This window comes from Anthonomus grandis, chromosome 8, assembly GCF_022605725.1.
Source record: "Anthonomus grandis grandis chromosome 8, icAntGran1.3, whole genome shotgun sequence".
Lineage (NCBI taxonomy): Eukaryota > Metazoa > Arthropoda > Insecta > Coleoptera > Curculionidae > Anthonomus > Anthonomus grandis.
Genome location: NC_065553.1, coordinates 15236941 through 15253589, shown reverse-complemented (window position 1 = coordinate 15253589; position 16649 = coordinate 15236941). Strand labels below are relative to the sequence as shown.

At 31.0% G+C, this 16649-nt stretch overlaps 1 protein-coding gene across 7 annotated transcripts in view; it reads right to left on the bottom strand.

The window, feature by feature from the left end:
• Positions 1–16649, bottom strand: part of LOC126739256 (triple functional domain protein) — a 288570-nt gene that overhangs the window by 36198 nt on the left and 235723 nt on the right. For all 7 annotated transcript variants that reach the window (XM_050444845.1, XM_050444840.1, XM_050444841.1 and 4 more), the window contains one exon: positions 8247–8364. In XM_050444845.1, the coding sequence (XP_050300802.1) occupies positions 8247–8364 (118 nt within the window). The remainder of the gene's footprint in view (positions 1–8246; positions 8365–16649) is intronic.

The following is a 16649-nucleotide window of genomic DNA, read 5'->3' as shown; positions in this document are numbered from 1 at the left end:
TACAAATTTTTACCATTAACTTGACTGACTGCTTGTCATTAGTTTTGCCCACAGGACATAAATTCATAACATCATATAGTGTGAAGTTAAATAGGTCTAATGATGTGCTCTGTGTAATAACAAGCAAAAAGAATCTAAGTCTTCTCAAGTTTACATAGGAACGCATCTCCACTGCAAAAAACTGACTTAAATAACTTAAAAAGTACATTAAAATAAAGGCAGCGTAAAGGAGAAAATAATTTACTGATCAGCTATGTCGGAGGGGTGCCCAAATTTATCTATAAAAAAGGTTCAAAAAATTATCTTAAATCCAAAATATACATTTTGCATTTATTTCCAGAATATGAGAAGTTTGCGCATTAAGCTTTATTTGTTGTTGTAGAACCTATTGTATACCTCTCAATATCAGATAATTTGATTGACTAATGATTACAGTGAGAATATGCTCTATTTATATGATTATAATATTTTAAAAAAGGATAGGTCAATTGTAACCAGTATATATTCTTGGGGTAATGTCCTTGTGCCAAGAGCCTAAATAACCACTTATTAAGGTGAAGCGAGGAAATAAAGTCTTTGTTTGTATGTATAGGATCTGGAAATAAGATGTAAAGAAGTATTATTGGTTCTGTATACTTCTTCCCTAAATGCCAGTTATTTATTATGTGTGATTTTAATCTTCCTCACAGTGAATGGACTTATGAACAATTTAGATCAGCTGTTGCTAACTCAGCAATACCAAATGAGGTGCAATCTATCCATATTTTGGCAAGTTTGTGCTCATTGCATAATCTTTTTCAAGTCAATCATATATCTAATGCAACTGGCTCAATATAATTGAACTAAAAGAATTAATACTCTCAGAAAAGATAGCTCATAAGAAGTATATGGTTGCAAAATTGTTAGCAGACTCAAATTGTAAAAAAACAGTGTTTTGGTTATTATGTTTTCACTGAGCAATCACTAAAACACTCAAGCAAGTGAGGTCTTTTATGGGAATCTTAGAGACTCTTCACGTGATGAAATTGTCCAATCTGTTTGCTAGCTATTTTTCTGATATGTATAGTATAAGTCGAACTCACGTAAATGAATAATTTGAACATCACCTATTATTTTTAAAAATGTAGCGTTATAATATTGATACTCTTGTTTAAAATCGAAAATTTCTAAAATCATGCAATAATGCTCAGGTTCAGATTTATAGGTCAATAAGCATCCTCAGTGTTGGTCCCAAGCTGTTCGAAAAGCTTGTATAAACTTGCTTATACAATATATGATTATTTTGCTCGTTTTCTTACCACCGATTAACAAGTGGCAACACACAATGTGGCTTTATGGCAAGAAGGTCCACTAAGCTAAATGTCCTCAATTTTGTTGATTTTGTTATACAGGCTTTTGAAGATTTCTCAAAAGCCTTTTATTGAGTAAATCATGGTTTTTTATTAAGTAAATTATGTTAGTTTGGCTTCAGTGGATCTTTTTACAATTGGCTTAAAAGCTACTTAACTAATCCTATCTCTACTATTATCTTTTGCCAAATGTTGTTGTTTAGATTATTTTAACTTTTATACTTTTGTGTGAGTATTGCTATAAAATGATAGGTGTTAGGTTAGGTTAATTTCCTTTTATTTTTATATTTTATTATTATGTATTGGGCTTACTATCCGTTGATAAATGACTAAATAAATAAATTTCAGAAATAGGTTGAATTTTTAGAAAAATCCAACTTTTAAAGTAACATGCATTTTACATTTATTATTTATTTAATGATACTCGTCAATCTACCAAGTATTAAACATGATAGAGTAACCCTTGATTAAATAAAAGAAAAATTACTAAAATTATTTTAGTTCAACATTTTGTTTTATACATTTCAACATTTTCAAATATTCAACTTTATTCACACCTCCTATAAATTTAGAGTTTAAACAAGACCCTTCTCTTAAAATACAAAAACAAACATTTTAAAAACGAATTATTTATATTGATCTTGATGGATATAAGAAACTATTTCCATCCAATATTAATATCCATATTTATATCTGCGATAAAAGATTTAAAACTTTTAAATTATTATACCATAAGTTATTCATCACAATATTATGGCACATTCAGACCCCAAGTGCGATCTCTATTTACAATTTTTTTTTCATAATGAAAAATTCCAATTTAATATTTATTTACAGGACTAAATCTTTTTAAGACATTTATGACTAGAAAAATCATAAGCATAAGTTTTACATTTTGCGTAAACAACATTGATTGCATCTGTTATATACATAAAATATTTATATTAGGCTGGCATCGTAAAATGTCTGAAATTGTAAATTGGCCAGTAAGTGTTTTAGAACTCCTTTAAAAAGTTTTATTACGATAACTAGGAAACATCTATTTAAAAAAAGGTTTAATAGACTTACGTGCTTTCTAAATGTATGATTCAGTTTAGAAAATGTTTTCATTGATTTCCGAACTATTCTACGAAAAGTAGTTATCCGACACATCGTATGACGTTCCATGGTAAAAAAATTCTTAAGTCACTTGGATTTAACACAGTTGCATCCTTTAAGTCAAGTTACTAAAGCAAAGTTCCGCATAATACTGCAGAGTACAACTGACCGAATCAAGTTCGAAGATAAACTTAACTAAACAGAGATAAAAATATTGGGGAAAACTCTGGTCAGCTTGGCTCGGTTTATCTCGCACGTCTGGAGGTTTGTTTGGGTTTTAATTAAACTGGCTGCCTAATTAAGATAAGATTGCCATTTTAATATGCGTATAAAGGAAATGCAAATGAAAGTGTGATTTCAATTATTGGTTTATTATCATTATAATGCATACGACTTATATTAGCATAAAACCTTTTATACCAATGTCTGATACAAATTACGTTAAAGAATAAATGTTTTATAGTGAGGTCGTCGGAGAAATCCTTAACGTCTTTTTAACTAAATGAAAAGATATTTTCACTAGATAAGATATAGATAAAAATGTGGTACCTTTAATAGGTTTTTAAATAAAAATGGTTGGGGTGACGTCACCTTAGGCGAAGAGAATACTATGAAGACTCATAACAGAAGCTGCCAGTATTTGAAAAAAATTCTTAGTGTTTAAATCACCTTAATTAACAAATTAATATCAAATTTAAATTGGCATTAAAATGGCCCATAATTCATAAAAATTGAGCAGATAGGCAATTATGGGCTCGTGCTCTTCTAGAATTAATTTCGAGGAATTACTTTATTTGTTAACAAGACTTGTACCACCCGTGTTTTTTTATGAAAGAGCTGATGAAGATTTATAATGAATTAGTAATTAGTACGATAAATCAACTATTTGGGAGTTTTCAAAATGATATACTGATTACCATGAAGCCAAGTGTACAAATTTACTTTTCAAAGGCTTTTGATTAGGTTGACCTCTAATTTGGGAGCTCAAAATGCGATGCTACCCATGTAAGAGTATTGGGTTGGCTTTTAGGAGGCGCTTTAAGGCTCTGCTAAAAAAAAACAGGAATATCTCTTCAATGGGAGTCAAAAAATTGGAGTTTTTAGTACAGGAGTGCTTGTAAGAAACGAATAATTTCAAAATTACAGAATAGCAAAAACGTCGATTACTAATAGTCAAAATTAGGCAATTATTGGCTCTTGGGATTCTTTGGAGGCCTTTTAATGCTCTGCTGAAAAAAATTATAACATTTCTACAATAGCAGTAAAAAAATTGGCATCTTTACTACAGGAGTACCTATAATTCGCAAAATCCGGAGAGCCGATTTCAAAAAAAAAAACCTTTCAGACCTCATGCCCATATAGGATTTCAATTTCGACCAGTTTCAGAAAAATCGCTTTAGTCAGTTTTTCGAAAACGTGCTCGTGTGCCTCAGATAGAAAGTTATTCACGGGGATGCATACTTTCAGGCGTAACTCAGCCTGTCTATTACCGATTTTCATGCGTGATACCTCGTTTTGAAGCTGAAAGAGAAACCTTTCAAACAGTATAACTCAATCATTCGTAAAGTTATTTTTTATGACAGAAATAAATGTTTTATAATGAGCTTTTTCTAAAAAAAATAGGCATTTACTGGCTTCTGGGATTATGTGAAGATCCATTTAGGTTCTCTTGAAAATACAGTAAGATCCCTACTATAGGATTCGAAAAATTGGACTTTTGTTAGCAGTGCTTATAAGAAACAAATCATGTATCACTTATATAACAATAAATATATGACTCTCAGTTCCTAAGAGTCAAATTTAGGCAATTATTGGCGCTTGGGATTCTTTGGAGACCCTTTTAGGCTCTTCTAAAAAAAAACAGTAAAATCCCTACAACAGAAGTTGAGAAATTGGAATTTTTAGTATAGGAGTGCCTGTAAGAAGCAAAATCCGGAGAGTCGATTTAAAAAAAAATCTCTCGGACTTTTTTTGAAATCCTATACATGCTTATATAGGATTTCAAATTTCCACCAGCTTCAGGAAAATTGCTCTGTTCAGCTTTCCGAAAACGTGCTCCAACGTGTGCCTCAGACAGAATAACTTTTAGGGGATGATACCTTGTTTTGAAGCTAAAACTTTTGATAAGTTAAGTTGCATTTAAGTTAAAAGCTCTTGTGTTTAATATTTTTCCTTGGCTCTATTTTTTTAATGTAATATATTTGATGCCATTCACTTACTCACTAAGTCTCATTGTAATGTACTTTATATAGTAATTAAAGTCAAATATTCTACATTTTTCTTTACCTACAATTTATCCGGCCAAAATATCTTATTATTATCTATAGCAATATTTAAAAAAAATATTTGAATTGTTTTTTTAAATATTTGCAACTAAAACACTCTAATAAACTTATCAAGGGGGATTTAGAAAGTTATCTACGAAATTTAACCAAATATTTGAAAGTTATATTAAGTAGTGATATCAGTTCATTGTTTAAATAACTGGAATAAGTGAATTTTACGAATCGCCTTTTAATAAAATGCCTTTCGACGTAATCGAAAATGACGAAAATCCATTTCATCCTTAGTTGGGGATTCCCTGTTATTAAAGATTTTGTTTATTTAATTTGAAATGTATATTTGGTTACGAATCAAATTGAGGAAGACTCTACAGTTGCTTGGCGCCGATAAATTAGTATCTATTCGTTACCAACTTAATACATCATTAACTAATTTTTAAATCAAAAAATAAATCTATATAATATGAGTTTGCTTTTATAGAACATTGAAAAAGAAATAAACCTTAAACTTTATAATACATAAACATGCATTTGAGATGCAATTTTTTTTATTGTAAATAATGTTATAGCAGAATCTCAATCGTGGACTCAACCGCAATGAAATAATAAGCACTTTATCCATCTTATTTTTTTAATGTAAATGGTGATTTGCTATGTTTCGTTACCTAAAACAAGGTGTTACCAATTAGGTACTTGCATTATAAAATATTAAATCATTATATTTTTTTTTTACTTTAAAATTTTCAGGGTGGCCCAAATTTAAGCCTTACGACTGAGATTTTAAAAACTCAAGCGTGGTTGGAAATGCCAGCTTTAAGAGTTAATTTTGCAATTGTTAGTAGACCAAAATTAAGTTTCTATACGGTATATCTAATTAAAATATGTGACTGCTGTCTCTTTACTGCTGCAATGTAATTAATAAAGAAAGTCAATATGTTCTTTATTAAATACATTACAGTCAAAGTCAAAGTCAAATATATATTCGCATAACTTATAGGATAATAGTGATAATCGACCTAATGTCCAAGTTGTACCCCCCAAGTCATGTTTGCACTTTTAACTCATCCTTGATCTTCTTATTTTTTAGGTCATCTGTCAAGTTTAGTATGGGCTATAAATATTTTTTATAGCTATTATTATTAACTATTTATAATTGTCAAGCTATATATTTCGGATAAAAATTAACTTTTTACCCAAGTCCCAAGGTTCTGTGACGATCGTCAATAAAATTATCTTTCCCGCCTATAAAGGATATAATTTTAGTCGAATCCTGAAATCAAAGGCAACTATTACAATATACAGTGATGTTCTTAATCAACTGTCTCTCCTCCCCTCTTATCTTTTGAATGCGATTATATAAAAATTTGAAATTTGGCACACATCATAAGCAACTTAAATACTACTTTTTGGTTCCCAGCACATTTTGCAAAACTTAAAAATGGCGGCGGGACGCCATTTTGAAAAATTAAATAAAATAAAAAGAAGGGTCATGCAATACATCGTCATAACACAAAAATGTAACTATTTCACTGCAAAAGATGTTGAAAATGTGCACCATTAACTTTAAGACAGTAAAATAATCTATTGGAGAACTCTTCATGAATATTTTGAAAAGTGGCAACATCAATATTGCGACAGGCATCAATTGTTTTGTGATGAAGATCGAAGATAGATTCTGGCTGGATGACGTAGACTTTCAGAAAATAAAAAAAAGTCCAGAGGTGTAAGATCGGGTGATCTGGCTAGCCATTCGGTAAGCCCTCGACGATCAATCCACCGATTAAGGTAGTCAAATATTCTATAACATTTCTGCTAAAGTCAGGCGATGCTCCATCTTGTTGAAAAACTGTATCCAACTTAAATTCTTAAGGATTGTCTTCAATAATCTCAAGGATCAGTGGTTCTACCGCCTTTTTCAACATGTTTAAGTAAAGTTCCCCTGTTAGACTTTGATCTAAAAAGAGAGGGCCAACAATGTGATTCCCTAATATGCCAGCCCACAAATTTATTTTTTCTAGGTATTGTGTCGATAATGATTCATTGACGATCACTAAAAAATTACCTCTATCGTCGGTAAAATTTATAATTACGCCAGAATAATATAATTTTAGTTCGATCTTGTACGCTACCCAAGAGTGAAAGGCATAGAATACGAAAAATAGGACAATTTACCCATTTTTAGGATATGAAACCCATTTGAGTCTCAAGATTCCTTCAGGATCACTAAAAAATTACCTCTATCGTTTGTAGAGATTAGAAGACTTATAATTAAGCGATCTTATATGTTACCAAAGAGATTCATTAACGGTTGCTAAAAGATTATCTCTATCCTCTATAAAAATTATAATTGCAAAGAAATAATATAATTTTACTTTGATCTTGAAAGTTATCCAAAAATAAATCGCGCTAGAATTCGAAAAATTGAACGTTTTACTCATTTTTGGACATATAAGTCTATTTGAGTGCCAAGACTCATTAACGATCACAAGGAATTAGTCCATCTCGTCTGTAAACCACATACGTTTAAGAGAGATATAATTTTAATGCAAATCTGGAGATTGACCTGGAAAAATGAAAAGCGATAGAATGACAAAAAATTTACTTTTTAACCATTTTTGGTCTATAAAATTCATTTGAGTCCCAAGATTCATTGACGATCGCTAGAAATTGACCTATTTTGTATGTAAACGGGATAATTACTAGAAAAATATAACTAATTAAATCCTAGAGATTCTCAAAGAGTGAAGTGCGCTAGAATGCGAAACAATTGAGTTTTTTTACCAATCTTACGGCATAATAAACTTTTTTTTTTCGACTACTATGAACTCTCATCTGTCAAGATTATAATTATGTAAAGTAAAATTAAATTTTAGTTTGATAGACCTAACCGAAAAGTGAAATGCTTTAGAATGCTAAAATTGATTTGAGTCCTAAGATTAATTTAAAAAGATATGCTCTCTAAAAGTATATCATAATTCTGATATATCACAATTTGTTACATATATTTTATTGTATCTACTAATCATAAGTATGCAGTATCAATTACCAGAAAAAAAATTAAAAATCCTCATGACTAAAATTTAAAACTAATAATAATCACATTAGTAATAATGACACGAAAATATTATACCAAATATCTATTTAGATCAATTCACTTTGTTTAATAAAATTTGTAATTAAATTAAAGTCTCTCTCTATTTTATTTTATCAATTGTTGCTAAAGCAAATAAAACAAATTTATTCAATAAGATAATTATTTAACGAGAAAACCACCAAGGCTGATGCTAATAAATATTATATCAAACTTGAAATTTATGAAATCCTAAGTAAATAAACAACAATGTTTAAGTAAACAACGGATTCTCGGGAAACTCACATCATTCCCCGGAGATGCAAACATGTTGCATGCAAGATAACATGTTTTGCAGTATATTGACGGAGTAATTTTCGTGAATCCTGGAAATTTAGCTTTAAACAAATAAGATTTATGCAAGGATTCTTACTTATAAATACTAACCTTAATTCTTTTGTCAGATCCAGTTTTCTTTAATGGCGGTCTGGTATCTACAGGACTTTGAGATTTATCAACCTTGCCTTGTGAGAGTTTACGTAAAGGTTGAGGCAACCATTTTCGCCTGAAAGAAAATAAATTATTAAATTTGGTAAAACATTAATAATTTATTATAGTCTTACAAAAAATCATAGATATAAGCAATAACAACCCCAAACTGATAGTGCACGGAATCCATTTTCAATTCAAACGGCAGGGACCGATTGATCTAGAATCCGGATTGAAACTGATCGGATTTTTAAGTCGGCCGGGTATTCTTTTTATAGAGGCGCAATTTAATTTAATGCAATCGACTACCACCGTTGAAGGGCTTTGTTGTGTTTACTTTTCTATCCTGGCATATATCCGATTAAGCTATCAGGGATAATCGATGACTGAGCTCACTGCAATAGCGGCAATTCACATGGAATAGCTCAAAATATTGCCTCATAAGGGCTAATCAGGTTGATTTGGATGAATATACACAACACGGTTTTCGATGAAAAACTTTGGTTTACCAGGCATAATGAGACTATAATTACTACAATGCTCAAAACTTATTAATATATGGATTATAGTAAGACTTGATAAAAGTTTTAAGGATATAAGTACAATAAAATTGTTCTAGTTCACATTCATACAATCTTAGAGTATGCATCATGTGCCAATTTTAAAAAATGTATGGAGCATGTTAACATTTCTCTATTTTAAATTACTTGGGCAGTATTCTGAAGGGATCTTTTCAGGATATCCTACAAGAAATTTTTTATATAAAAGTCATTAGACGTACGTAAGACAGTGCTCTTTTTTAATATTTTTGTACAAAGTAACTAAATGATCACACTGATTGTGTGAAGCTTGGTGAGAAGATAAAGATGTAGTTCCAAGATAAAACTCTACACAAAGTTCACACTTTTGATCTAGCAACAGCTCGTCATGAATTCTTTTTGAGATTTTTGCCAAATCTACAATAATAATCTGTAATTTTACAGGTAAAATTATAATAGGTAATGATGAGGCTTTAATTTCTTTTTGAATAGTTCTCATTTTTTGTCGAGTCTTAGCTGTTCTGTAATTATGCTTGTTTTTGTATCTGCTGGACTATATAAATAAAATAAATATAAGATGCCCAACCAGATTATGGTTACATATTACAAGTACGAGATTTTTTTTGTCTTTTTCTAACAACCATACTTTTAACTCTGTACGTATCTCAAGCGGTTTTCGCGAAAAAAATTAATTTTGCGTGTTTTTGATTAAAAACCAAGGGATAACTAATTGTTTATTTCTGAGTTATTTAAGTTTCTAAAAAGCTCAAATTTTAAAAATCACTTTAAGAAACCATCTTGATTAAATTCCAATAGCCTGATTTAATCAGCATTATACAGAGTCGTAGAAAATTGACTAAAATGGCGAAAAGTCAAATGAACAGTCAAAATATCTTTAATATAATATAACATAATTTTATACCTAAGTAGCCGCGTTTTAGAAATAAATTCTTATTTTTATGAAATATTATAATTTTAAACATTTTTGAAAATGTCACGATCGTTTAATAGGAGTAAATGACAGTACCATATTAAGTTAAAATAATAACATTGGGTTCCATGTTCAACTTAATTAAAAAGTCTAAAATGGAAGATATGATATCAATTATTCAGATGAGATTTTGATGAGGCTATTTATTTTCTATGGACAATGTGATCAAATAATTGCAAGACAATGTAAAAAATTTAAGGAAATATATCCAGATCTACCATCAACTAATCGGTGAAAGGTCACAAAATAATTTTGTTAGTTATAGCTCTAAATTAAAACCTGAATTAAATAAATCAAAGCCAGATATCAACGAACAATATAATATTATGAATGTATTGGCATATTTTACTGCATATTTACAAGCTTTAATTAGAAGTGCTAAGAATTATTTAGATTTATCTTATTATTCAAATAAAAAAATATTAGCCAATTATAAAATGCATCCATACAAGTTATCAGAGAAGGGTAGAATTGTGTGAAAACATTTTGATCCATATTGATGAAGACGGTGACTTTCTATGAAAAATAATATGGACCGACGAAGCAAAATTTTCCAGGGAGGGGATTTTAATAGAAGAAATAATAATTTTTGGGCCAATTTAAACACACGCGATAAAAGAAATAAGTTTTCAAGAAAAATTTAGTTTCAATGTATTTTGCCTTTTAAAAGATAGTCAAGTAAAATTTTTAATTTATTATAAAAAAAAACTAGATTCTGCCAAATTTTTAAAAATTTTAAGAAATGTTGTAACTAATTTTTTGGAAAATCTGCCAATCCAAGATTTTCCTAGTTGTCTCTTACTGTGGAGACAGTGTAACAAGAGAACTGTACGACATATTTGATGATAGATGGTTTAGGCGTATGGGGCATGGGATTGACCGGCGATATCGCCAGATCTGACACCCCTTGATTTTTATTTGTGGAGTAATATAAAGAAAAGGGTGTACGCAACACCAGTAAACAGTAAAGAAGTGCTACGAAAGAGAGAGTTATTACTTGTTTTGCAGAGCTAGATGAAAACGAAATTAGAAGACCGATGAATGTATCCACCGGAAAACTATTTTATAAATGTTCAGAGAATAATGGTAGTCATATTAAAGAGTTACTATAATAATACTTTTTTTTTGTTACTTTTACTTATAACTAACCAAATATTTTGTAGTATAAATAATCTTTTCTTATTCATTGATTGTAACTCTAAACATAATGTGTTAAATTTTCTACATGTTCTTGCTGTTGTTTAAGCACGTTGTCCAATGAAAATAAGTAGTCCCATTGAAACTTCATTTGAGTAGTTAATTATAATCCTTTTTTTTTAAACAAGTTTATTATAAAACATAATGGTAATACTATAACTAAAACTGTCACTGTCATAACTAAAAATATCTTCCTCCAAGTTTGGTATGTAATTTTACAGCACTAAAGATGACCGATAGGTCGAAGCCACTCTTCCAAAAGAATTAATAAGAAGAATAAGAATCCCTTAAGAATCCTTTAGAATCCCCGGGGATTCTTAAGAAGTATTCTTACGAAATAAAAAAACAGGCGAAGGTCAGGTTACACTGAAATCGGGACATCTATTTTACTATATGGGCGTTGATGATGATGTTGTCTATGAAGATATTACAAGCGAATTAAATCACCCAAAAGCTCACTATGAAGTGAAAGTGGGTGGCTTCAATGCAAAAGTAGAATAGTATAAAAAGACGAGGAGGAAATAGCCATAGGCTGGCATAGACTGGATACAAGAAGTAAAGGCGAACGACTCCTGCGATTCATACTGGAACATAACCTCTATATTAGGAATACTTTTTTTAGAACACCTACTAGTACAAGGTGGATATCTTTGTTCGTGTAGAAAAGCAATAATACAGGATATCAGTGTGCTTGATAAGATGTCAGAAGGGTAGTCACCATTGAGCTGTTAGAGGAAAAGTGGTATTAAATATTAGGAGAGAAAGAGCCAACAAGGAACCAATAACAAGAAAGAATCTAAGAAAATAGACAACGCGAGAAGATCTTTCTGAATTCACAGAATCTATTGAAAACGACCTGCAAGTTTCGGAAACTATGGCACTCGAGTAAATAAATAACCAAATAGTAAACTTCCCAAAGGACGCCGTAGAAAAAGTAATGTAATGAAAAAAATAAAACATCTAACAAACTAAATTAAAACACACTAAAGAGCTTATTAACAGAGGGAGAAAAAGCATCGTAAGCACCTAAATAAAAAACAGGTTGTGGCAACTTAAGCCATTCGTATTTTAATACATATCATTAAATGTAAAAAAAATCAATAACACTCCGTACGTTTTTTTCTAACTATATTATTGCTGGTCCCTGTAAATGGCTACAAAACAAACACTAAATTATTCTTTTTTTTTACTTAAAAAATTATACTGATAGGAAGTTACCTCCTTTGTTTATAAAGTTTTTAAAGTTATTAAGTTTGCCCAGCGACGCGACTGTAAAAACATTATACACCGCTAATAATAACTAATACATCAGTTCATGATTTCAAATGCAGGTAATCTATTTTATGGGTGTTGTATTGTTTCCCATTTTATCGAATTGTTATCTAGTCGATAATAATTATAGATTTGATTTGAAACCTTTGTAGAGCTTTGAGGATGAGCTCATAGAGATCAAAACGTCGATGAAATATAATTGTTGATCATCGAAGAGCTTTTTATTTACCCTAAATCCAATAACGGTGAAAAATATGTTACTAGTATTAAACATGATAAGACATCTCAAGGAGCCCAACCCATCTCATAAACAAATATCAGAGGGGATTATTAACATTATATATTGTTATCCAAATGTCAGAAAAATATAATTTAAAGACGATTTAGGCAGTAGTATAAAAATAAAAGATGGAAAGGAATGACCACCGACTGAATAAATTAGCATGAAGGTGGGTGTGGTATTTATAGTGAAACTAATACGAGAGATACCGACCCTATATCCAAAAAGGTTTTTCAAAAATTTCATTTTTGCATCTTAACTCTGACTGCAAAATTTCCATACCACTAGAAAAAAATTAATACTTTTATGCTGCGCCATCTTTTATCAAATAATTATACTTTTAGATTCATAATCAGGCAATTTTTGAAATATTAATCCTACAATGAATTCTAATATCTGGACTTTTTTCCCCTGATAGAATCTTTAATTATGCGTTAAAATATTTAACTGGTAGATTATTAATGATATATATGAAAAATCCATATAAGTGGCATGTCATAAAATCGTAATTTTCGGATTTTCAGTTTTTAGTACTGACCGTTTAAATGTTACATTTTCTCCATCGCCGCCACACCTACACTTACACCGCCGACACCATTTTCGAAAAAACCTCCTACACCTGCCCATAATACGCAAAACTCCATCTAGAAAATCAAATATTACACAATATTGAAAAATTTAAATTCACTTATTAAGTCATACGTAATAGCACTGGGCGCATCACAACCAGACTCATCTTTTCTTAACACGCGTTGCTTCAAGATTCATATAAGCTTCACTATTTATTTAGCAAAATATTTCAATTTGGAGATAAGATAATGGAGATAACTATCACAGAAATTAACGCTGCGGTATTAAGGTTTATAGTACTGAGAAACCTAATTTTAAAATTTAGGATTTCCAAAACACAAAGGAAGGAACATTTTTTGTGAGTTTAAAAATATTATTTGGATACATTTTTTGATGCGAATGAAAAAAAGTTATTCTCTATTAAAAATTACTTTTACTATACACATCCGTATGCATACCAGTTTCTAACAAAAAAAATTGTTTAGTTAGATATAATACATACATAAATATATATTAACATGAAGTATATGTAATAAATACAACTATTAAATTACTGTAAAAAATGAACAGATGAATGATTTTTTTAAATTTAAAGTTTAATAAATACAGTTTTTCCGGCTCAGATTTCAAAGAGATAATTTGTATTATTTGGGTGATTTTTCTAGAAATGGAATCTGTTGTTATTAGATTATTTTCTGAAATGATTAGATAATAAGAAAATAAATGAATGATTGTGAAAGTATTTGATTTTTCTTACTTTAACTTAATCCACACATCAAAATGGACTAGGAGACAATTAAAAAACCCGTTTTATTTTCTGACAAAAAAGTTGTTTCCAAGATAAATTATTTTTATTATCTATTGTTTTTTTTATTATTCCTTTGAACACACCTTACACATTCATCATATTAATTAAGGTATTCTAGTTAATATTAAATAAATTCTTTAAATGCTTTAATGCGTATTTAATAAACTGAAAAGTGTATTCAATAGAATTTTTGCTGCCAGTGTAAGAAGATAATTTGTTTTAATTATGCGCGTGACATAGTGTAGGGTTTTTACCATACACTAAAGTGAAACTTAAAATACTCAATGCACAAAAATAGGCAACTGATTTATTAACACACTTACACTACTAAGCACAATCACACGACTACTAGAAATATTTATTTACACCGTATTTATTTACTAATATTTAAGTCCGATTTAAATATCGCGCCAATATGCCGAACTGAACTGTCAGCTGCTTCGCAGAGGTGACGCGGCTCGTTATATACTCGGCAAAACACGGTCCGGAAGATTCGCTAACCTTCCATGCATCTCCAGACATGTCGTGCTGGGTCATCCCGGAATAACGAAGAAAAGGTGGCATTGGTGGCCTTGCCATTGTATCGTTACAATAGTCAATATGCAAAGGTAACATATTTATCGTGATACACAAGCTGTTGTATGATAATCCGCGGCGTCCCAGAAGCTATAAATTCTAACAAGAGCACTATAGGAACGTTATGGCAAAGATTTAAAGAGACTGCGATATAACAAAAATACATACTGGTCGAACAAAAGCAACAGAACCTATATGATAGAGAGATTATTTGCCTTCAGGCCAATTTTAAGGAAATTTCTAATCTTATAGAATTGGAAGGATCCCCAACAACGTATCTTAAAACCATGAGGTTTATCTCCTCCTTTGAGTATAGGAGGGTTCCTAATTTCTCTTTTCTCATACAGTATCCTTTCGAAACTCGTCCTCTATTTTGTCCCTCTGTTTGCGCACCTCACACGGTCCAGGTTGCAAGGAATATTTTGCTTATTACATTTGTCCAAATAGAGTAAATCCGCCAATAACTTGTAGAAGAAGCACAGCTATTCCAGTGTTATAATAATATATATGACCAACAGAAAGCCTAAGATAAACTCTTCTTCAAGTGCCTATTCGTTCCGAATATTGGTGATCATCCTGGATATGATGACTTTATTCACGGCTGCTTTAAATAGTTCGTTAGTAGTTTTTTAGAACCACGTTCTTCCTGATGGTCTTAAACTTTTTTTCAGATAACAACCTTTAAAAGGTGATGTTTGCTTTCGCTCCTTATGCATATAATTAATATAAGCTTGAGTACTCTCTTCTCTTGATGGTATTCATTACTTCCAAGTTCCTTGTTCTCTCCATAACTGCCTTGTTGGTGACTCTGTCCACCCTCTCAGCAATCTCCTGCAACACTTCGAGTCTTTTATTGCCCCAGTTTATGGTCCATGACTCCATTCCATATAAAATCCAAAAAATTTAGCTTAAACTCTTAAAATTTCAGAACTGATTAAATCGAGGAGCCTCGCTGACAATACAGGTTCGAGCGATTGTGGCATGAAAATTGATAAATGAGCCTTCAAAAAGTGAAAAGCTGCAATGGACTAATTGCGAACCAATCAAAGGAAACCAATTGCAAATGTTATTATTTAAATCCACATTGTACAAAAAAGTTGGCGCCTGATCCATCTGAATACCAGCAAGGCCCGTGACGTGCTTGAGATGGAGCTATCGAACACGGACAACCAGTGAGAAATAAGAGAAACTACAGTACGTCGGGAAACCCCTGGACAATAACACCTGAGTAATGATTGGTGCCACTCTGCCTCCTTCAAAAGTTGTCTGTAATGTAATAAGGAAAATATTCTTTGCAGGTGGCCACCTGAACCCTGCGAAATACGCAAACAGAATTCGAAAACGAGTTGGGAAGGGAAAAATAAATTAGGATCCCTCCTCAAACCTAAGGAGGCTTCTAAGGAGATAAACCGCATGGTTTTAAGTGATGTTGCTGTTATTTTGGGATGCCTCGAATTCTATGAGATGCAACATTGACCAAATGCCTGTTATAAACCAAAGCTCTTGGGCGTGAATGGTCATGCATTCTTTTTATCGATGCATCGAGGTTTGGTTTACATCCTGATTCATGAAGGCTGAGAGTATGGCGAGTGCCTGGCAATGCATCTCGCTTGCAAACCATTTAAGATGTTAATAAGTTCCAAGGAGAACTCTAATGGTTTAGGACTGGTCTCCTGACCTGCAAGCTCACCTGGCCTGAACCCCATAGACTTTTTTTAAACTACGAAGAAAAATAAAACAAACCAACATTTTTATCGGCAACGAAAGAGCATTCCGACGCATAAAAAGTGTCAAGTCGTTCACATTTTGAATATTTATTGTGATGTTTAGCAGCAATAAAATCCCTTTTTTACATTATTTAGAATTAGTTGTGAGGTAAGGTTGTAATGATTTTTGTCCAAAAACGATTAGCTTACTTAAAATGTCAATCAAAAAAGACTTGTATCATTTTCACTTTTACCGTATGAGAATCTTCATTAAAAAAGTAACTTTTCCTGAGAGTTGTTAACTTTTTGTAGTAAATTTGTTTCTGCCAGCGTCACTTGAAACGCAAATAATTTGTATGATAAAATTATGTACATTGAGTATAATTACAAAATTATATACATATATTGAGAAATTATGTTTT